This window comes from Dendroctonus ponderosae, unplaced genomic scaffold (genome assembly GCF_020466585.1).
Source record: "Dendroctonus ponderosae isolate FM_Combo_2020 unplaced genomic scaffold, Dpon_F_20191213v2 Dpon_F_20191213_11, whole genome shotgun sequence".
Taxonomy (NCBI): domain Eukaryota; kingdom Metazoa; phylum Arthropoda; class Insecta; order Coleoptera; family Curculionidae; genus Dendroctonus; species Dendroctonus ponderosae.
In genome coordinates, this window is record NW_026017213.1 from 1117097 (window position 1) to 1139665 (window position 22569).

Sequence of the window (22569 nt, forward strand, 5' to 3'; positions counted from 1 at the left end):
TGTTTTTGTATTATTATTCGCTTATAGCGAACTCCGGATATAACGAACCAGTTTTAGTTCATTTTTCAAGTTCGTTATATCCGGACTCAACTGTATTTCCTTCCTGGATTTCAGTCAGTGTGAAATAAAAATTGTATATCGTATATTTCATTTTAAGTTTAAAACCTTGAAGCCTCAAGGGTTTAAGACAGGAAATACCTAAAAGAATCTAATGTTTCCCAATTATGAGTTTGTATGAATTTTAACTCTGATGATGGCGCTGTTGTCTCGCCGAAACGTTATGAAATAAACGATATAAAATTTTTATTTCACACTGACTGAAACCCAGGACGGCAAAGAATATAATAACAATTACACGCAGTCAGGAAAATAAATCAAAATAAAAAGTACGGCATTCCATTAAAAAAATCTGGGATCAGCTCAGACGCAAGTGTCCAATAGAAAAACTTGCGGAACTTTCCATTCTAATGAAAAGCGACAACCGTTCCATTCAGATACCATTACTTACACCCATGTGGGAATACTGGCTTAGTCGATTTCATAGAACCGGCCTGCTGATTATAACCGACGCCTGCAGAAACAATAGTGAATAAATTACTGAAAACGAGCACATGCTGGCAGTACCAGCAACTAAGACGACAAACGAGCTTCTATTGTTATTATTGTTGCGTGAATGACCGCAAAAATCAGTGTTAATTCTATTTCGGAAACGATTTGTGATAAGCTGATAAGCCGTTGGATGAGGCGCGGAACATCTGCTTTAAGCTCGTCTATCAGATGTCCTGAGATTGTTGAACGTTTGCTGGTCATGTGCGTAAGCCTTGGACTTTGTTGCTAACTAACCGGCTAAGGTAAGCAGATAAGAAGCCATTTAATTTGTCGAAAGTTTAGTTATTTTGTTCTATCAGACTTGCGTGCCTGCTCGGCTATTTCGAGATTGGCTCCACTCCAGGCAATTGTTAACGTCAGCTATTCCTCAGCTGTTGCGAATCATTGCGAAATTCCGATGAATGTTTTCATGAACTTTGAGGAAAATGCGACGATTTACGATAGTTGGAGTGTTAGAAGGGCGATTCTTGAATGGATGAGTTTGTGGAAATGTATGTTGAAACCGAGGAGGAAATTTTACGGTTTTCTGATGAAGGTCTTGTTACGAAGCGAATGGGGTTCTTAAGTCCGCTTAATCCTTAAGCAATCACAAAAATCATCCACAAACACTTGCAGATTTGACGCTCTTGTTTGATAGGCATTTAGTTTGCCTAAGTAAAACCCAAATATTTCTTTTCGTCATGGGGCCCAGACTTTAGGTGAAAAGGGTCCAAATTGAGGGCAAAACTATTCCGCTGTAGGCGCAAGCAACACCTTCAAAATGATCGCACTTAATCCCGAAATCTGATGACTCGGCTAAAAAACCCCTTCCATCGGCTATTTGCCTCCCTTATCTCTGTTTGATTTATCTTTAGCCTCCAATTAATTAATACTTAAGTTGTTATTCAATGACTTACTCTTTAGTGACATTGTTCCCTGTCCACAAGTGCTTAGGTGCGGTTTCAGCCTCTTCTAATGCCCACACATGGAGGACGTAAAAGAAGCCGAGGCGCGCAAGAGCGACAAGCGGACCCACCCCTTTCAAACTGCCGGCATATTTTCGAAAATCTTCTTCACGTGAGTAGCAATCGCTCGAAAAACTCCCAGCTTACATAACATTTTCAGATGGATGCTGTCACTCTTCGTCAAAGGCTTCAAGAAGGACCTGCTAGAGGAGGATTTGTATCCTCATCTGCCTGCCCATGAGTCCACTTACCTGGGGGATAAACTGGAGCGGGAATGGGCGAAGGAGTTGAAGAGGAACGCAAAGGAGCCATCGCTGTGGAGGGCGCTGAGCGGTGTTTTCGGCAAGCAGCTGCTGGTGCTGGCCTGTTGCTACTTCTTCAGCGAACTGTTCGTGAAGTGAGTCGCCATAAAGGGCTGAGTGTTGTGAACTGCACCCATGGGGGTTTCAGGCTGGGGCAGCCGCTCTTCCTCTCCAAACTTCTGGAATACTATGAGCCAGGGTCCAGCATGAGCAAGTCGGAGGCCTACTATTATGCTGCGGGCATTGCTCTGTGCTCCTTCATCACCCAAACCTTCCAGCACTCGTTCATGCTGCACAACTTCCACCTAGGTGAAGTTTGCACAAACATTCGGTGTTCAACAATAATTTGTGCGGTTTCAATGCAGGAATGAAAATCCGGGTAGCCACCTCCGCTTTAGTCTACCGCAAAGCGCTGCGGCTCAGCAAGGGGGCCCTGGCCGAAACCACAGTAGGCCAAATGGTTAATCTCATCTCGAATGATGTGGGTAGATTCGAGCTTGTTACCACCCATATCCACAGCCTCTGGATGGCGCCAGTTGAGACCTCAGTGGTTCTCACCTTGATCTACTTCTACGTGGGGCCTACTGGGATGATCGGGGTGCTGCTGATGTTCCTCTTCATCCCCTTGCAAAGTGAGTAGCAGTGGACGAATCTCCTTGATATGTGACCGCGGGGTTTCAGTGTGGATGGGCAAGAAGACGTCGGAATATCGGCTGGCGACCGCCCTGCGAACCGACGAAAGGATTCGCCTGATGAACGAGATCATCGGAGGGATGCAGGTCATCAAAATGTACACTTGGGAGAAGCCTTTTGCTAAGCTGGTGGAATTCACTAGGCGGTAGGTGTATGTTGAAGATTGAACCGAGATGAAGCCCTTCAATTGCAGGCGCGAGATCCAGCAAATCAAGAAAATCTCCATCATTCGCGGCATCATGATGTCCTTCAACTTGTTCCTGAATAGATCCTCAATCTACATCTGCGTTGTCACCTATGTGCTCACGGGGAGCATCCTGAACGCCCAGTACGTCTACGTGCTACAGTCGCTCTATGGAGTGCTGCGGATGTCGGTCACCATGTTCTTCCCCCAAGGGATCACGCAGGTGGCCGAGGCCAACATCTCGGTGAAGCGGCTGAAGAAGTTCCTTCTCTATGAGGAAGTAGCGGTTGACTCCAGCGCCACATTCTTCAACGGCATCCAATCGAAGGAGCAACTGAAGTCTTCCAAGTCTGAAGGCCCCGTTGGCATCCACATGAACAGGGCCTGCTTCAAGTGGATTAAGTCGCGCAACGATAACACTCTTCAGGACATTGACGTGCAGGTGGGCGCCCAAGAATTGGCTGCAATCATTGGACCAGTAGGGAGTGGAAAGACCACGCTCCTCCATGCAATTCTGGGTAAACGGAAACTTTAGTATATTAATCCAGCATGAAGTAACTGGTGCATTCCCTAGGCGAGTTGGTTCCGTTGTCTGGAACTGTGCAGGTCACGGGGAAAGTCTCCTACGCCTCCCAAGAGCCGTGGCTCTTTGTCGGCAGCGTGAGGCAAAACATCACCTTTGGCCAAAATTATGACGCCCGCAAGTACCACGAAGTGGTGCGAGTTTGTCAGCTCCAAAGGGACTTCAGCCTCTTCCCCTACGGGGACCGCACGGTTGTAGGAGAGCGAGGGGTGTCCCTCAGCGGAGGCCAAAGAGCGCGCATCAATCTGGCCCGGGCTGTTTACAAAGACGCCGACATCTACCTACTAGACGATCCCCTATCGGCAGTAGATGCCCATGTAGGGAAGCAGATGTTTGAAGAATGCATCACTGGCTACCTGAAGAACAAGTGCGTGATCCTGGTCACCCATCAGCTGCAGTATTTGAAGAACGTCCAGAAAATCTACCTGTTTGGGCACGGGAAGATCGACCGCTCTGGGACGTACGAGCAGCTGCAGAACGCCGGCACTGAATTCACTCAGCTGCTCAACGACCTCAAGGACATAATAGATGATGAGGAACCGGATAAGGAAGAAGAGCCAGCATTTGTGGACGTGGTGCCTTCGAAGCGCCTCAGGCGAATATCCACCAAAGAAGTGCTGCCAAAGGAACAAGACAAGGTATGTGGAGTGTCAAAGTTGGAGGGCACAGTGGGGATTGATTATGGCCTGATTCAGGAGCAAAAGCTGGAAAAAGAGAGCAGAGGAGAAGGCACCATTTCATGGACAATCTACAAGTCCTACTTCGTTTCTGGTGGCCACTGGTGCAAAATCCTAACTCTCTTTATAATCTTTGTGATGTCTCAAGGTTTGGGGAGTTTGGCTGACTATTTCCTCACCGTCTGGTAAGGAAGCCGAGAACTGCTGGCTCTAAATGGGTTTTCACGTTTTGCCCTTCCAGGGTCAACATGAATCAACTCAGCAAGGCTGGAGAGGGCCTGGCCGGTGCAAACAGCACTGCAGTTGATCTGCCAGTTTTCCAGGATTTCTGGATTAACACCTTGAACAACGACATGCTGCTGACGTTCTACAGTGCCATCATTTTCCTGCTAGTCACACTCACCATTGGTCGATCGCTGGCTTTTTACCGTTTCTGCAACAAAGCCTCCGTCAGGCTGCACAACAACATGTTCAACAAGATCGTACATGGCACCATGCGGTTCTTCAATGTGAATCCTTCCGGGCGCATTCTGAATCGCTTCTCCAAGGACATGAACCAAGTGGATGAAGTTCTGCCCATGACTTTGCTGGATACTTTGCAGGTGAGTGTGAAGCGCAGTGGTTTTTGCCTTGAATTTCGCAATTTTTCCCAGATTTCCATGAACGTCTGCTTCATCAGCATCGTGGTGGCCTCCGTTAACCCCTGGATGATGCTGCCCACCGTTATCATGCTCACTATTTTCTACTTTTTGAGGGTGGTTTTCCTGGCGACCAGTCGCAACATCAAGCGACTGGAAGGGATCAGTAAGCATATGCTGGATAAACGCCGCTGGGCGACTAGTAATTGTGGAGTTTTGCAGCTAGAAGCCCCGTATATTCGCACCTTACAGCCTCCCTGCAAGGTCTGACCACCATCAGGGCATTTGGAGCCCAGGAAATCCTCAAAAGTGAATTCGACAACTACCAGAACGCCTATAGTTCCGCCTACTTTATGTTTCTGGGTGCGAATCGGACGTTTGGGTTCTGGCTGGATATGCATTGCGTGATCTTCATCAGTTTGGTCACCTTAAGCTTCCTGGTGATGGACACAGGTGGGTTGGGATTTGCTCTCCTAACATAGAGGATATAAAGAGGTTTGTAGAGACAATGGGCGGCAACGTGGGGCTGGCCATAACTCAGGCAATTCAGCTAACTGGGATGTTCCAATGGGGGATGAGGCAGTGGAGCGAACTGGAAAACACCATGACTTGCGTGGAGAGGATCAAGGAGTACGCCGATGTGGTTCCAGAGCAGGATCCTGAGTCCGAAGACCCGCCAGCTTATTGGCCGAATGAGGGCGGTTTGAGGTTTGAGGACTTGAGTTTGCGATATGCCTCAGGGGAGGATTTGGTGCTCAAGAATCTCACCTTTGAGGTGAAGAGGGCGGAGAAAGTGGGCATTGTTGGCAGGACGGGGGCTGGAAAGTCGTCCATCATCATCGCCCTGTTCAGGCTGGCCATCAATGAGGGCAGGATTATTGTTGATGGCCTGGATACAGCCAAAGTCAGTTTCAGAAGGCTGCGATCCAGCATCTCAATCATCCCTCAGGAGCCAGTGCTCTTTTCAGGCACTCTGAGGAAGAATCTGGATCCCTTCGACGAGTACAGTGACGAGGTAAGGTTTTGCATCATGTCCAAAGAAGTAATTCTGATGGAGGATCACCTTTAGGTGCTGTGGAACTCGCTGGAGCAGGTGGAGCTGAAACCAGCGGTATCAGAACTTCCCCAGGGCCTGGAAAGCCGGATGTCGGAAGGCGGATCCAACTTTAGCGTGGGACAACGGCAGCTGGTGTGTCTGGCCAGAGCAATCGTGCGAAAGAACAAAATCCTCGTCCTGGACGAGGCCACGGCCAATGTGGACCCCCACACAGATGCCCTTATTCAGACCACCATCCGGGACAAGTTTGCCTCTTGCACTGTGCTGACGATAGCGCACCGATTGCACACGATCATGGATTCGGACAAGGTTCTGGTCATGGACGCGGGAAGAGTGGTGGAGTTTGGCCATCCTCATGAACTGCTGCTGAAGAAGGAGGCCGGAGTTTTTTACGACCTGGTCCAGCAAACTGGCAAAGCCATGGCGGAGAACTTGGCGGGGATTGCTGAGGAGGTGGGTCTTCTTGGTGATCCAGGAACGGTGATCGAGTGAGGATTTAATGTCTTCTGTTGCAGGCCCACAGGAAAACCAGAAGTTAGGCGCCCTTGGAGCTTAGCGCTGCTGAGCACGGCGCGTAAACTGAGTCTGTGATGGTTTAAGTACCTTCCTTCCTACTAAATATGAAGAGTTTTGATGTGGAGACACTGTGACCTTAATAAAAATTCATTAAAGTTGTCTTAAACCCGAAACTTTTCTTCAAAGCCCACTTATTTCAGGATTAAGCGGGTGACTGCCCAAAATCGGCAGCAATGGAAATTGAACTGTAGTTGCAGGAACTTTCGTTTGTGATGAAAAATACCTCAGTTGAGATATACAATTTTTAACAACTCTGAATAAATAATATAACTAGGGAAATTAAATTTTCGACTCACACTAGAGTTCTTGCCGCTCTCTGAGATAACGAGTTATAACTCATCGGTTAATGAGTTATGAGTCATTGATTAAAGCTTTACGAGATCCCAGACGGGAATTTTATCATCTTAAAAAAAGGTCATGAACATTTTTTATAAGTAACGTTTTACTACTTTTTCCAAACAAGTAAGAAAGGACATATAGATTTTCTCAGCAACAGCATTTAGTCTAAAGAAAGTAGACGAGTTTTCTTGTAAAATCGATCAATTAATTTTTTCGCATAAAGGACTCAGTTTGCCAGTATTTTACAGTAAAACGCTGAAAAAACGCGGATTTTCTGTTGAGAGATAATTTTGTTGAGAAATATTGACCCTAAAGTGCAGAAACCCCAGTTTCCAAGACTTTTCCAAATAAATTATTATAAACTGTCGCTTTTTATGTTCGGGGAAATATGTTTGAGAAAATTAATTTTGTAATTTTTGTCTGAAAAGACCTCAGTATTGTCAGAAATGAAGAAAATCATCAGAAAATAATGCTTTTTTGCATTTTCGATTAAAAACTTTCAGTTTTATGATCGGTTTTGGAGAAAACCTTAATGGTTTTCGGGAAACCCGGGAGGAATATATTTTCGTTTTTGTCCCGAATACGACGCTGAAAAAAGGTTTTTGTAAAATTCCTACAAAGCTATAAATTTCGCTTGTAATTTTTCGCGTAAAAGACTCCAGATCGTCAGTATTTTTAAGTGAAACTGTACAAAATAGAGCGTTTTTGAGTTGAAAGTAAAGCAAAAAAAAATCAGACAAAACTAAAAATCCACTTTTATTCACAAACTCTACAGTCTTCAGAGGTTGACTGTAGGTGACAAGTTTTTCAAATAATTTATTATAAACTTTCGCTTATTCTATTGAATTTTGATAGAAAAATTATTTGATTTTTGTCCCAAGTTCGACGCTGGAAAGTGATTTGAAAACTTTTTTACAAAGCGCCGAAGGAGGCGAGTGTTTTAACAACATTTATTTCAAAATTTTTCGCGGAAGGACCTTGTTATTGTCGGTATTTACAGTTAAACGTGAGTGCAAATTGAGCGTTTAGAAGAAAGAGTAACTAAAACTAAAACTGTAAAATTCTGAAATTTAGAAAAAACTTTCAAAATGTTATTAATAAACAGCTCTTAAAATAAATTTAAAAGCAACAAAAAAATGGTCATCAACATTTTCCCACCACCAAAACTGAGTTAATGCGCCGGTGCGTTGGGTTGGCGCTCCAAGCCATTTGCGCAGCACTGCGCCAACTCCTAAAAGTCCTAAAAATATAAAGTAAATAAATTGTAATCGCGCCAGTCGTCTTCGATGCAAAAAATCCAGATAAATCATTAGCGCGTATTTTTTGTTTTATTGAAAAGTATCAAATGCTAAATATTCCGGTATGTTTCCGCTGCAATTCAACCGCTTTTGCTGTTTTAATCCAAAAACTGTCCTTTCTAACAGAAATAGTCAAGACGACTTTTTGTTCCCAACTGAATGCAGAATTGAAAAATCAATTTTATTTGCAGGAAAATCCTTCTGGAGAAAAATATTGCGTTAATTTTCTCGTACTATTCAACGGCTTTTTTTAAATGAAAAGCTGTAAATTGTAGGAGAAAAACTCACTGAAAGCAGAATTTTCTTGCACACTGAAAGTTGAATTAAAAAAAAAAAATAGTTGGCAAACAACCATTGGCGCATACTGTTTTTTTCCTAGAAAGTATCGAATGCTAAATATTACTGTAATTCCCTCGGACAATACAACGGTTTGTATTTTTTTTTCACAGAAAACCGTGCATTCTAGACGAAAAACCCTAAAGCGCTTTTTTGCTGCCAACCGAATAATACATTGAAAAATTGTTTTTTTCTGCAGAAAACGCATTGGGGTGCCGGTTTTTTATTTCTGGAAAATATCAAAGAGAAAAAATTGTATTTTTTCGGCGACAAGACAACAAATTAATTTTATCCCAGAAACTGGGCATTTTAGCAGAAAAATGCAAAAGTCTTTTTTTTTATAATATGTATGTGCAGAAAAGACCGCTAAGCGCCAGGACACGCATAAGAAACCGTTTCCCACACATCGTCTACAAACCAAAAAAAGCGGGGTTCTTCTTAAAAATTTCAAAATCCAAAACAATTTTTCTGATCTGCTTGTAATTTCTCGGCGCCTACATAAGAGACTTGCACAATATTGTGTAATTCGTGGTACACACACACATACACACACACAAATGGATTTAAAATTTCATGGAAATCGAAGAACAACACTCTCCAAATCTGCCTACACATTGTTGAAATTGGCTTACTGAACGTGGCAACTCAAGTATTTACGTAGAATGGGTCCCACGATAGTTTTCCTTTGATAAGCAGCAATCAGGTCGGCAGCGCACCGAACTGAGCGTCCATATAAACAATTTAAAGTGTATTTAAAGATTAAACTTTCGTCTTGTTGCCACAATGAAAACCCGAAATTATCAGCACTTATTTGCACACTCGATCGTTTCATTCGAGGCGCTGCAATGGAGAGTGTGGAAAAGACCAAAAGTGACCCCAAGTCCCATCCATATCTCAAGGCAAATGTGTTTTCCAAAGTGTTTTTCATGTAAGTCCCAACCGGCCAGCCTGCCATTTGCTAGTGTTTCCTCCTCATTTACATGGTTCCAGATGGACGTTCCCCCTGTTCAAAAAAGGCCTCAAACGAGATCTGCTCGAAGAGGATCTGTATCCTTCTTTAGCTTCACACGACTCCAGCTACCTGGGCGACAAACTGCAGCTGCAATGGCAGAAGCAAATGAGCAACAAGACCAAAAACCCCTCGTTATGGCGGGCGCTTGTAGGGGTTTTTGGTAAGCAGATGTTCCTCCTGGGCCTCGCTTATCTAGCAATCGAGGTGCTTGTACGGTAAGTCTAGACCAACTGTGCAATTATACGATTAATATTGCTAGCAGGGGAAAAATTGCTATAATTTGTTGCTTTGGAATGGTGCAAACTATCTAGTTCCAGTTGCCGTTGCCACGGCAGCGGCCTTTTCATTGGCCCTGGCCTGCAGTGACGCGGCGATTGCGTGAGAAATGGATCAACTGCACCATTGCTTAGGTCCAGGGGCACAATAAAACACGTTTGTGTTGAGCTCGCTTCTCAACTGCTCCAAATCAATTTGGAGCCTGATTCTAAAATTGAATTAACATGTTTAATTGAGTTTTTTGCGCTTTGTCAGGTCTTCTGCCTTTTTCTTCCCTCTATTAGACAAATCGTCCCCATCTTTCTGGGGCCTTTCCGTACTTCTGCTTCATGATTTGTCCTGTGCAATCCTCTCCTTTCTCCTTTTGCCCATTATGTGTTCATTCTTTTTCACATCGCTGGTTTCTGGAAGGATTTTTGTTTTTGTTGTGTCCGGTCGAGTCTCTGCTGAATTGGTCTGCATGGGTCTAATGACACTTTTGAATATTCTCCTTTTCTAATATATTTTCCTTTGTTGCATTTTTATGCTCTATGACTTCGTCAGTATCTTTTCTTTGATATCCTCAAGAGGGTTTAAATTTGAACCTTCCAAGAAGTAGTCTGTCATAAGTATCTAACTCTATAACATTTTCCCGACGAATTTGCGATCAATTGCTTTCTGCAGCTCCATAACACACATGTAGCCTGGTTTGTTGCATTCAAACGACTTCTGCATTTAAAACCACTAATCTAACCAAACATCCTTTATATGGCGCAGTCGGTAGGATTGAGGAGACCCACTCTTATACGTCAACCGGTAATAACCGAGGACTTTTTCAGACTAACAACGCCACTGTTCCTCGCCCAACTGCTCAAGTACTACGAGCCCGACTCCTCAATGTCTAAGACAGAGGCGTATTACTACGCCACTGGAATAGTGGCCTGCACGTTCCTCTCAGCTGCATTTCAACACACTTATATGCTCCACAACTTCCATTTGGGTAGGTCAGTCTCACAGAAGTAATGAGTTTTAAGTGAGATTCCTTCCAGGTATGAAAATTCGTGTAGCAACATCCGCTCTGATCTACCGCAAGGCTCTGAGGCTGAGCAAAAGCGCGCTAGCTGAAACCACAGTGGGCCAAATGGTGAATCTCATTTCCAACGATGTGGGGCGTTTCGAAATGGCGACTGTTCACTTACACAACATCTGGCTGGCGCCTCTTGAGACTCTGATCGTTCTGATTCTCATGTACTTCTTTGTGGGGCCGACCGGGATGATCGGCATCCTCTTCCTGCTCGCTTTTGTGCCTTACCAAAGTGCGTAAATATTTTGCGTTTTTTTCGAGTAATGGTAAGCGGGGTTGCAGTGTACATGGGCAAGAAGACCTCCATCTACCGACTGGCCACCGCGATTAAAACCGACGAAAGAATTCGGTTGATGAACGAAATCATCAGCGGCATCCAGGTTATCAAGATGTACACCTGGGAGAAGCCCTTTGCCAAGCTGGTGGAGATCAGCAGAAAGTACTGAGCGGAAAACCATGTAGATACCATTTGAAAATGAAAGTTTTCCAGGAAGGAAATGGAGCAGATCAAGAAAATCTCGGTTATCCGGGCCATATTGACGTCCTTCAGTCTCTTCGTCAACAGCACGGCCATCTACTCCTGCATCCTCGCTTATGCCCTAACGGGAAACGTGTTGAACGCTCAATACGTCTACATATTGCAGTCCTTCTACGGCATTCTCCGCTTCAACCTCACGGTGTTTTTCCCGCAGGGAATCACCCAGTTTGCTGAAGCGAACATTTCAGTGAACAGGATCAGGCAGTTCTTGACCTACCAGGAAGTCGACTTTGATTCCAGTGCCCCTCTGGGGAGGCCCAATGAAAATTCCCACTCCGTGGGGATTTTCATGAAAAACGCCTGCATTCGCTGGGTAAAATCCAGCCCGGAGAACAATCTGGAAAACCTCAACGTCCAAGTGGGACCTGGGGAGCTGGCGGTAGTAATTGGCCCAGTGGGCAGCGGAAAAACCACCCTGCTTCATGGAGTTCTGCAAGAATTGGTTGTCCAGTCGGGTACTATAAGCGTCAAAGGGCGCACTTCCTATGCCTCCCAGGAACCTTGGCTGTTTGTGGGCAGCGTCCGCCAGAACATCCTCTTCGGACAACCTTTCGCCTCTCAACGCTACCATGAAGTTGTGAAAGTCTGCCAACTTCAAAGGGACTTCAGCCTCTTTCCCTATGGAGATCAGACGATTGTAGGAGAGCGAGGAGTGTCCCTCAGCGGAGGCCAAAGGGCGCGCATCAATCTGGCCCGGGCTGTTTACAAAGAAGCCGATATTTACCTACTAGATGACCCGCTATCGGCTGTAGATGCCCACGTAGGGAAGCAGCTGTTTGAAGAATGCATCATTGGCTATTTGAAGAACAAATGTGTCATCCTGGTCACACATCAGCTACAGTACTTGAAAAATGTGCAGAAGATTTACCTGTTGGGGGACAATAGGATTGAGCAAGCGGGCACCTACGCGGAAATCCAGCAGTCTGGAAAGGAGTTCACTAAGCTGCTAAACGAGCTGAAGGATATAATTGATGATGAGGAGGAAGTGGAAGAGGATGTGGAGGATGATGTTAAACCACTAAGGCGAAGGCGGATGTCCACAAAAGAAGTGGTGCCAAAGGACGACAAGGTAAAAGAATTAGCCCCTGCCCATCCTTCTGATAATGAGGCTTTGTCCTCCTCATCCAGCTACCAGCACTGGAAAGAGAAAGCCGAGGCGAAGGGACGGTGTCTTGGAACGTCTACACGTCCTATTTCACATCCGGGGGTCACTGGTGCAAAATCCTCACGTTGTTCATCACGTTTGTCGCCGCCCAATTTTTGGCCAGTTCGGTGGACTATTTCCTCACTGTCTGGTGAGTAGTTTCATCTAAAATTCACCTGCCCACTCAAAGGGGTACTTACCCTTTGCAGGGTGAACATGAACCAGATAAAGAACTCCCCATCCCACGTGGAAACAGCCTTTCAAAGCTTCTGGCTCACAACAATGACTGACCACGTTGTTCTGATCGCCTACACCGTCCTAATTGGTCTGGTTATTGTCCTCACCGTTGGACGATCGCTGGCTTTCTATCGCTTCTGCAACAAAGCCTCCGTCAGGCTGCACAACAGCATGTTCTTCAAAATCGTGCACGCCACCATGCGCTTCTTCAACAACAACACCTCCGGTCGCATCCTCAACAGATTCTCCAAAGACATGAATTTAGTTGATGAGGTCTTGCCCTTGACCTTACTGGATACCCTACAGGTAGCAGCATTACAAAGGCGTTGGCTGGAAGCTACTGAACCTGACTGAGTTTGAAAATTTAGATTTCTTTGAACGTGATTGCCATCACTGTATTGGTAGCCACAGTCAATCCCTGGATGCTGCTGCCCACTGTTGTCATTCTGGGGATTTTCTATGGCCTTCGAGTGGTTTTTCTGGCTACTAGCAGGGACGTTAAGAGGCTGGAGGCAATCAGTGAGTTGTTAACGGTTTTAAAGGCCCAGGGTTTTTATTTGATGTTTCCCAGCTAGGAGTCCCGTTTACTCCCACTTGACAGCCTCGCTGCAAGGTCTGACCACCATCAGGGCATTCGGAGCGCAGGCGATTCTCAACAATGAGTTCGACCACTATCAGAACGCCCACAGTTCGGCTTACTTCATGTTTCTGGCAGCCAATCGCTCCTTCGGATTTTGGCTGGATATGTATTGCGTCATTTTCGTCGCCTTAGTGACTTTCAGTTTTCTCTTCTTGGACACAGGTGGGTGCTGCACCAGGTTTACTCCCATCTCTCCCTAAATGGTGGATTTTTTCCAGAATCTTTCAGCGGCAACGTCGGACTGGCAATCACGCAGTCAGTAAGCTTGACTGGGATGTTCCAGTGGGGAATGAGGCAGTGGAGCGAGCTGGAAAACTCCATGACTTGCGTGGAGAGGATCAAGGAGTATGCCGATGTGGTTCCAGAGCAGAATCCCGACTCCAAAGACCCGCCAGTTTATTGGCCGACTAATGGAGGCGTGAGGTTTGAGAAGCTGAGCTTGAAATATTCCCCGCGGGAGGCTTTTGTGCTGAAGAATCTCACCTTTGAGGTGAAGAGGGCGGAGAAAGTGGGCATTGTTGGCAGGACTGGAGCTGGCAAGTCGTCCATCATCATCGCCCTGTTCAGGCTGGCCATCAATGAGGGCAGGATTATTATTGATGGCCTGGATACAGCCAAAGTCAGTTTCAGGAGGCTGCGTTCCAGCATCTCAATCATCCCCCAGGAGCCAGTGCTGTTTTCAGGCACTCTGAGGAAGAACTTGGATCCGTTTGATGAGTTTTCTGATCAGGTGCCACTAAACTTTACAATAACCCGCAGAAGCAATTAATGCCAGCTTTATTGCAGTGCATTTGGGGCGCTCTTGAGGAGGTGGAGTTGAAAGCCGCCGTTTCCAGCCTTCCTCAGGGCCTGGAAAGCCGGATGTCCGAAGGAGGCTCCAACTTCAGTGTGGGCCAAAGGCAGCTGCTCTGCTTGGCCAGAGCCATCGTTCGGAAGAACAAAATTCTGGTCCTAGATGAAGCCACAGCTAATGTGGATCCTCAGACTGACGCCCTCATTCAGCAGACCATCCGGAGGAAGTTCCGCAGCTGCACTGTGCTGACGATAGCGCACAGATTGCACACGATTATGGATTCGGATAAGGTTCTGGTGATGGATGCAGGAAGAGTGGTGGAGTTTGGACATCCGCATCAGCTGCTGCTGAAGGAGGACGGAGTGTTTTTCCAGCTGGTGCAGCAAACTGGCAAAGCCATGGCGGAGAATTTGAGCGCCATTGCTGAAGAAGTAGGTAAAGCAAGGTGATAACCACAACTTCCCTAACTGGGTTTTCATTGGAATTGCAGAACTATGCGCATATTGCAGCTGAGTAGCAGCAGCAGTGGTCCATTAGAGAAGATGTCCCTGGACATTTAGGGTACTACTGAACATTGAGATTTTATTTATTTATTTAAATTTAGTGTCTTTCAAAAGAGGGACGATTGCCTAGTGGGATGGGAAGGCATCACTTGCCTGAAATTACGCACAAAGTTATATTAAAATAATAATTTTATTGCTAACAATGTACGTCCTGCAAGTTCCAAAGGGACGTGAACAACCCACTCCTAAACCTCTGTCTACCATACTCTGCATTTATTCTCGGGATTCATCCGGGACCCGGCCGGACAGCTGAACACGCGCGCAAACTCGTCCGAGTTACTAAACGGTCCCTGGATCCTAAATCGGGCCGGCGAGTGGTACCCGGTAAGAATGCGCAGCCTCAGCGTTTCCGAACGGTACTTTGCGCACCAGCTATTGCTGGCGGAGATCCAGAACATCTGATTGGGCGTGTAATTCAGGCCGGGCAGTTGGGGTTCCACCCCATTTCGTTTCGTCCACTTCTGGTACGCCAGGTAGGCCTCCTTTACTCCTCCGTTGTCGGCAATGTTTTCGCCTTGGGTGTTGATGCCGTTCAACTAAAAGCAACAGGGGCAACTGTTAGGATGAACACGCTCTGATTAGTTTTACTAGTGGGGCAAAGAGCACACTAGTGGTGACCTGCCTGGGGACTCTCTGGGCCGTCCAGGCAGCCAGACCTACGCCTGAGTCAGAAAATGGACACTCTTAGGAGTTTAAGTTCCAGTTTCTTGACCGATKTCGAATAATTGCAAGATGGTTGATTTTCTTGGGAATTSGGTCTGGGCAGYGGTGAAGAAAAACWTTTTTAGCTACCAAGCTTTCGGCAATTTATTGTCGCCTTCCTCAGGACAGGAAGAGTTATTGCATAACACATCTGATTGAAATTTATTATATTTTWTCTTTCCTGGGTCTCAGTTAAAAGGTGAAATARAAATGTTCATATCGTTTATTTCSTAAATTCATGTTTCAAAACGGTGGCTGMAATCGAAAGTTTTTCTGCKTAAAGAAGATACTTTGGGCCACAAAATGCAACCGAAGTTTTGTGTATTGTTTTGTTTTGTTTTGRTTTTTCTTTTTTTCCCATAAAAAAATGTTGGATTTGTCATGTCGAAAAGAAACCGAAAGAAAKCAATGAATCTAATCGAAAGAAAAACAAAAACATTTAAAAAAGTGACTGAAGAAATAAATAACCARCAAGTTTACAATCAGCCAAAAAGCGCAAACAAATGAACAAAACAAATTAAGAACAATTTTACAGAACGTTTTMKGTGCTGATTTAATTGATGATTRATTGAAAATGTGAAAAAATACATTTGAAAAGTTTRATAAACTWAAGTTGAAGTCAAAAGAGCGTCTAAACAGAAAGCGAAGCMCGAAAAAAATGTGATAAAWGAAAAGTTAAAGAAACGTAAAATAATAAAAAATTAGGAAAATTAAAATGAATGCGTTCAGTGACAAAATTCACAAACGRGTAACAAACAAGATAAAATTYATACAAGTAAYAATGAAAAAAACKAAATTAAAAACARCAAWTAAAAKAATAATTTTAGTAYATTTTCGACACAAACGAKCTTAAAAAATTAGAYGYTTTAACCAGACATAMRATTAAAAAATTAGTTTTCAAATTAGAAARTTTGAAATCTTYGACTCCAGATGTTTTATGAAATCTTTTATCGAGAAGAACGYTTTTYCATAGGAAGCTTAGTTTAGTTGTAYAAAAAAATTAAATATAAGAACGGAAAAAATTGCAAAGGACAACTGATGAAAACATGAAGAATGAAAATTACAAATTCCTCGTTTATTGTTTACTCTGAGCGAAAAGTGAATACCAGTTTTTTGAGGWGCTTTCGTTGTTGAGCAATTTTGAGTTTTTTGGAAAAGCATTTTCGCGATTTTTTCGAAAACTGTTAGGAATGCAACATTGGAAAAATGCAGAGGGAAACTCATAAAGACATGAAGTTAAAAAAGTGCAAGTTCCTCTTAAAAAGAGGTGAGGTAAGAGGAATTTTAGAGGTCTTTTTGTCCTCCTTCTTCAGCGGCAGCTGATGCGGATATCCAAACTCCACCACTCTGCCTGCATAAAAAAAAAAAACCCACTTTAGGCAAAGCCAAAAAGAATCTAATGTTTCCCATTTATGGGTTTGTGTTGAATTTTAAATCCGATGATGGTGCTGTGGTCTCGCCGAAACGTAATATGAAATAAACGATATGAACATTTTTATTTCACATTTTGAGTGAAACGCAGCAAAGAAAAATATATTAACAATTACACGCAGTCAGAAAAATCATTAAAAAAATTGAAATTTATGCATAAACTCTTCCAGCCCTGAGGAGGGCGACCATAAAGTTGCCGAAAGCTTGGTAGCTGAAAAAGTTTTTCTTTTCTTCACCACTGCCCAGACCGAATTCCCAGGAATTCAACCATCTTGCAATGACTTAAGAGTTTAATCGTGTGAAGATTTAAGGTTCAAGCACTTACCATGGAGGCCTGTAGGCAAGCTGCAACTACAGGGTGTACCAAGTTAAAAGTGCAATTAATTCTCTGTTTTTATATACAGTGGGTTCCAGAAGAAAGTCAAAATTCAAATTTATTTACACAGGGTGGCCCTAAAATAAGCACCTGCTTCTACCATAACAGCAGGACTCGAGGCATTATTTCTGAGACTCTCTGCATATGAAGTCGAGAAAGTTGCAGTGATCTAATTTGTTACACCCTGTATAGTAAACTATGTACAATATGTCCAGTTTGGGTGCACAGCTTACAAGTCACTTATGTACATGCCGCTTAGCATTCAAATTACTACATGGACAAGCCACACATTGAGGAAACACAACTACTACTCCCGTCACCTGCACACTAAGCCAGGAAAACGACACTCTTGGGGGTTTTATCGTTTATTAAAAACATTAAAGACACAAACAATAAATTATCGTTAATTTGGCAAGCAGGAGGCATTTCAACATTTCAATTCGGCAACATATACAGGGTGTTTATTTACGAATAATTCCCTGGCGGACTCGAGACGTGGAGATACGAAATTAGTTAAATTAGGGCAAAGTTATGAAAAACTAAACGGAATTTTGAATTTTTCACAGTGAGATACAGTGTTTTTCAAATGCTAAGTTAGTTTTTTATTTACATTGGGCATAAATATCAGAAATAAGTAATTAAATGGCAACGTGGCACTACATGTATGTGAATCACCCTGTATATGCGACAATCAGTGCAAAATCAAGGCGGATTATCAAGTTTCCACTTCAGTTCTGGTGGACAAAGCCGTTCAGGAACTTCAAAGTTTTTTGGTTAGCGCCAACTTTATTGCCCCCCACTTGCCCCGCCACAGCTTAAATCTAGTTAGGGAGTAAAAAGCACCATTTACAGAGTACCGTTAAACTGCCGCTCACTGGGTGGCTTAATACTGACTTTTTGGGAGAATCGAGTCAATAATGGGTGGCGTGTTATTATGGGAAGACGGAAGCTGCCCAGGGACCCTGATGCAGAGTATCGCCTGCAGGCAACTCTCCCCTTTGGAATTGAGCCTGTTTCAACCGAAAACTGTACAAGTTGCTACGTGTAATCCTAAACTAAGTACATATAAGGGCAAATCACAGTGCGGGCAAGCGGACAGGACGAGCCCTACCACACTTGGCATTTCTGCACCGGATTCATTTTGGACCCTTTGGGGCAGCCAAAGTCCTCCGCAAAATACTCCATATCGCTTAAGGGGCCGATCACTCGGTAGCGATCAGGAGCGTGCTCATCAGTGATCACCAGCTGACGCAACTCCTCCACTCTGGTAGCTGAGCACCAGGTGAGGGCGGCCGATATCCAAAACATTTGCCGCCCGTTGAACTTAAGCCCGGGCAAAAAGGGCTCGTTTCCGTTGCGGCCGGTCCACTTCCGGTACGCTAAGTAGGACTCCTTAATGCCCCCGATATCCGCTATGTTTTCCCCCTGCGTGTTTATCCCATTCAGCTGCAAGAGGAAGGTTAAGCTGGTGTTAGTTCAGTCCATGCAGAAGACGACTTGATTCGACGATGATTAGTTGCAGGATAATGTCGGGTTAGAACGTGTACAAGTGGTTAGTGGATGGACGCCCTTATTAGGACACAAATGTTAAAGTTACAGCTTGCTACTTCTAAACGGATTTTTCAAAGCAAGATATTTAACTGGGTTTTAGAACGTCATTTTGAATACGCATTGCTGGTGAAATTGGTTTCTAAAAAAAATCGCTCGGCGGAATGTGCAAGTCCAAACTTGCTCAAGTGACACTACAAGGTTTTGTGATATTTCCGGTTCGATTTTTAGGTCTTTATTGCCTAATTCCGAGTTATGATTTTATAAATCCGCAACGTAACCTATGATTGACTATGCAACTACAGTTGGGGCTTGAATTGGGGCATTTTCAAGAAACGTCCTGCTGAATGTTCTAGTCCAAACCTGCTCGGGTAACAGTGCAATATAGTCACCAGTTTGGACTTGAACATCCAACAGGAATATTTTTCACGATTTCTTAATCCTAGCTCCGACTATAGTGCACGTTGCAGTAAAATTTTAATCGGAACTATTTAGGATTAAAATTTTAGGTTTCTATTAGCACTATTTTTCGAATTATGATTTTTTATCAGCAATGTGCACTATAGTTGGAGCTTGGATTAGGAAATCGTCAAAAATTTTGTATAAAAAAAGCAGAAAGATTTTCACGATTTTCTGATCAAAGCTCCGACTATAGTGCACGTTGCAGTAAAATTTTAATCGGAACTATTTAAGATTAAAATTTTAGGTTTCTATTAGCACTATTTTGCGAATCATGATTTTTTATCAGCAATGTGCACTATAGTTGGAGCTTGGATTAGGAAATCGTCAAAAGTTTTGTATAAAAAAAGAAGAAAGATTTTCACGATTTCCTAATCAAAGCTCCGTCTATAGGGCACGTTGCAGTAAAATTTGAATCGGAACTATTTAGGATTAAAATTCTAGGTTTCTATTAGCACCATTTTTCGAATTATGATTTTTTATCAGCAATGTGCACTATAATTGGAGCTGGGATTAGGAAATCGTCAAAAATCTTGTATAAAAAAAGAAGAAATATTTTCACGATTTCCTAATCAAAGCTCCGACTATAGTGCACGTTGCAGATAAAAAATCATAATTCGAAAAATAGTGCTAATAAAAACCTAAAATTTTAATCCAAACTATTTAGGATTACAATTTTATGTTTCTATTAGCACTATTTTTCGAATTATGAATTTTTATCTGCAATGTGCACTATAGTCGGAGCTTGGATTAAGAAATCGTAAAAAGTTTTGCATAAAAAAAGCAGAAAGATTTTCACGATTTCTTAATCCAATTCATAATTCGTAAAATAGTGCTAATAGAAACCTAAAGTTTTAATCCTAAATAGTTCGGATTAAAATTTTAGGTTTCTATTAGCACTATTTTTCGAATTATGAATTTTAATCTGCAACGTGCACTATAGTCGGAGCTTGGATTAAGAAATCGTTAAAAGTTTTGAATAAAAAAAAGAAGAAAGATTTTCATGATTTCTTAATCCAAGCTCCGACTATAGTGTACGTTGCAGATAAAAAATCATAATTCGAAAAATAGTGCTAATAGAAAGCTAAAATTTGAATCCGAACTATTTAGGATTAAAATTTTAGGTTTCTATTAGCACTATTTTTCGAATTATGAATTTTTATCTGCAACGTGCACTATAGTCGGAGGTTGGATTAAGAAATCGTGAAAAGTTTTGAATAAAAAAAAGAAGAAAGATTTTCACGATTTCTTAATCCAATTCATAATTCGAAAAATAGTGCTAATAGAAACCTAAAATTTTAATCCGAACTATTTAGGATTAAAATTTTAGRTTYCTATTAGCAYTATKWWTYGRATTAWGAAWTYKTGAAAATCTKYMWTSTGYWYTWTAKKCRRARCTTGGWTTRMGAWWTCKYAATCMAAGYTYYGMMTATARWRMASAWKRMAGATTTTCAMRAWTTCWTAATYCRAWWMATARTGCTAATAGRAAYCTAAAATTTTAATCCTAAATAGTTCGGATTAAAATTTTAGGTTTCTATTAGCACTATTTTTCGAATTATGAATTGGATTAAGAAATCGTGAAAAATCTTCCTGTTGGATGCTCAAGTCTAGAACTCTAATCACTTATAGTCTATATCAAGCAGCTCAGTTAGAATAATTTGAAAAATTGCAGCGCTTTGTGCAGTTTTCGGCTCAATTTCTATATCTTTACTGGCTCCGCTTCACAACTAGTTTTGAAGCTTGAATTAGAAAAATTCCAAAAAACGCCTTGTTGAGTGTTCAAGTCCAAACTTGCGCATATAATTTCCGTTTATCGGCACCACTATTTTCAACTCTTTAAAAGTAGAACCAACATGGCAAAATCCAACTTCCTCAACCTTGTCGATTAACAACTACATGATGCTTTTGGCATGGGAAAGGTGGTTTTATACAAAGTGTCCGTCTAAAGAAACTAAAGTACTATTGATTATGATAAAACTCTTAAAAGTAAAACTGGCCTAAGAAGTGTCTGGAAATTATTTTTAAGTGATGTTGTGGTTAATTAGCGACAGCGATGATAATCAGTAATTATTTAGGTTGGTGGGTTTTTCGGTCAATAGATGGCGGCAACAATAAAACACTATTTTTTCATGGACCCAATGGGTATGAAAAAATAGTATTTTATTGCCGCTATCTATTGACCGAAAAACCCACAAACCTAAATAATTACTGATTATTTCTAAGGTTGCAGCGCGATAATTTGGACGCGTAAATGCTACCAAGAAAATCGTCTTTACGCAAATCATACGCTTGAAATTGTTTTACCCTGAGCAAAATTTAATTGTCCCGCTAATAAAACTCCAGTTCAATAGGGAAAAAATCATACAAAATTTCGGTATTTATTAACTTAACTTTAAGAACACGAAATGCAGATTGAAGGCTCAAAAATCTCCACTGTTATTCGGAGTTTATCAGCTCCTTCCTGAGCGAGTGGAGGGTTTCAAAGAAGCGAACTGTGCAATATAAAAATGGCCGCAGCTCCAGGCCCTTCACTAATTTCGCTCATTACAAAACTATGTTCAAACACTCGAAATCTCCGTTTTATTCATGTTTTCAAATTTTCAAATTCGGCCCTTAATTGGGCGCGTCCTAAGAGGTAAAGTGTATGGCATGGAGCGTTTCAAAATATGAACTTCCCCGTTTCAATCCGGTCGTACCTCTAACRATGACGCRCATTTTTGGCACCTGAAAACCGCATTCRAAAGTTCAAAATAGCCGTATTATTTATGTTTTTGTTTAATTGAGAAAAGCAAATAATTGGAGTTGTTTATAGGTGAAAAGTGGCAAAMMAAACGAAGTTTCCCGGATAGAAATGGTCATAGCTCCATCGTTTTTTCTATSGTTTTGCAGAGTGTGTGCAAGCTTTAAAAAGCAATGAAAGCCGTCCACAGTTCCAACGTCTTTACACAGTTCAGGCATCTATGAACTTTGTTTGAAAGTCCAATTCTTTTACGTAATTGAGGTTTTGGAAATTTTAAAAGGTGAAGAGTGTTGGAGCATTTCAAAATGCAATATTTTTATATTAAATTCGTTCGGAGTTCCAGCGTCGTTCCGAAAGTCCGCTATTCAAAAACGTTTTTGGAAAGCCGAATAGCTTGACTTTGTTGCAGCTTTCAAAGTTCGAAAATCGTCCCTTAATTGGACGCGCTCCAAGGTGAAGAGTATTGGAGCATTCCAAATTGTAAATTTTTTCATTAAGTTCATCCGTAGTTTCAGCGTCTTTCCGAACTTCCGGTGTCTGAAAACTTCGTTTGAAAGCCCAATAGTTTGACTTTCTTTCGGCTTTGAAAATTCGGAAATTAGTACTTAATTAGGAGCGAACCAAGGTGAAGAGTAGATAAGTTCTATATTGTTGAGGCGGATTCATTTTTTACAAACTTCTTTTTGGATATTTCGCCTCAAAAATTATTGTCTTTAAAAAAGACAGAATTTCCTCACGTCTTTTATTACAGATTGATAAATAGTGCTCCTATTTTACAATAAGAACGAATTATTTATCAAAAAGTAATCAA

At 42.5% G+C, this 22569-nt stretch overlaps 3 protein-coding genes across 7 annotated transcripts in view; 2 read left to right on the forward strand and 1 right to left on the reverse strand.

Annotated features, from left to right (window-relative positions):
* The first annotated feature begins 763 nt into the window (after window positions 1–763).
* On the forward strand, window positions 764–6369 carry LOC109536059 (probable multidrug resistance-associated protein lethal(2)03659). 2 transcript variants are annotated; one of them, XM_048662455.1, is made up of 15 exons: window positions 764–851; window positions 1513–1665; window positions 1714–1950; window positions 2004–2164; window positions 2221–2487; window positions 2537–2693; window positions 2742–3250; window positions 3307–3953; window positions 4011–4177; window positions 4234–4594; window positions 4646–4796; window positions 4853–5083; window positions 5134–5645; window positions 5700–6140; window positions 6203–6369. In XM_048662455.1, the coding sequence occupies exons 2-15, from the start codon at window positions 1574–1576 to the stop codon at window positions 6224–6226; spliced, it is 3957 nt and encodes a 1318-aa protein (XP_048518412.1). In that variant the 5' UTR covers window positions 764–851; window positions 1513–1573; the 3' UTR covers window positions 6227–6369. The 2 variants fall into 2 exon arrangements, with proteins under 2 accessions (XP_048518412.1, XP_019757691.2); XM_019902132.2 differs by having other exon boundaries at window positions 765–851; window positions 1536–1665.
* A 2581-nt stretch (window positions 6370–8950) lies between these two features.
* LOC109536055 (probable multidrug resistance-associated protein lethal(2)03659) lies at window positions 8951–14642 on the forward strand. Its single transcript, XM_019902122.2, has 13 exons — window positions 8951–9164; window positions 9227–9463; window positions 10343–10503; window positions 10553–10819; window positions 10870–11026; window positions 11078–12194; window positions 12254–12420; window positions 12479–12812; window positions 12875–13025; window positions 13078–13308; window positions 13365–13876; window positions 13933–14370; window positions 14430–14642. Exons 1-13 carry the CDS (start codon window positions 9082–9084, stop codon window positions 14454–14456), a joined length of 3882 nt encoding a protein of 1293 aa, XP_019757681.2. The 5' UTR covers window positions 8951–9081; the 3' UTR covers window positions 14457–14642.
* Window positions 14614–22569, reverse strand: part of LOC109536056 (neprilysin-2) — a 50521-nt gene continuing 42565 nt past the window's right edge. For 3 of the 4 annotated variants that reach the window (XM_019902127.2, XM_019902125.2, XM_019902128.2), the window contains exon 13: window positions 14614–15038. In XM_019902127.2, coding sequence (XP_019757686.1) covers window positions 14700–15038 — 339 coding nt within the window. In that variant the 3' untranslated portion in view covers window positions 14614–14699. Of the gene's footprint in view, window positions 15039–17360; window positions 18458–22569 lie in introns of those variants that run through there. The other variant, XM_019902126.2, reaches the window with a different exon arrangement.

Coding starts and splice junctions, on each gene's coding strand:
- LOC109536055 (XM_019902122.2), top strand. CDS start 9,082: ATGGAGAGTGTGGAAAAGACCAAAAGTGACCCCAAGTCCCATCCATAT. Junction 13,026..13,077: donor TAAGAGGCTGGAGGCAATCA/GTGAGTTGTTAA, acceptor GATGTTTCCCAG/CTAGGAGTCCCGTTTACTCC. Junction 14,371..14,429: donor TGAGCGCCATTGCTGAAGAA/GTAGGTAAAGCA, acceptor TTGGAATTGCAG/AACTATGCGCATATTGCAGC.
- LOC109536059 (XM_048662455.1), top strand. CDS start 1,574: ATGGAGGACGTAAAAGAAGCCGAGGCGCGCAAGAGCGACAAGCGGACC. Junction 1,666..1,713: donor TTTTCGAAAATCTTCTTCAC/GTGAGTAGCAAT, acceptor TAACATTTTCAG/ATGGATGCTGTCACTCTTCG. Junction 5,084..5,133: donor CTTCCTGGTGATGGACACAG/GTGGGTTGGGAT, acceptor AGAGGTTTGTAG/AGACAATGGGCGGCAACGTG.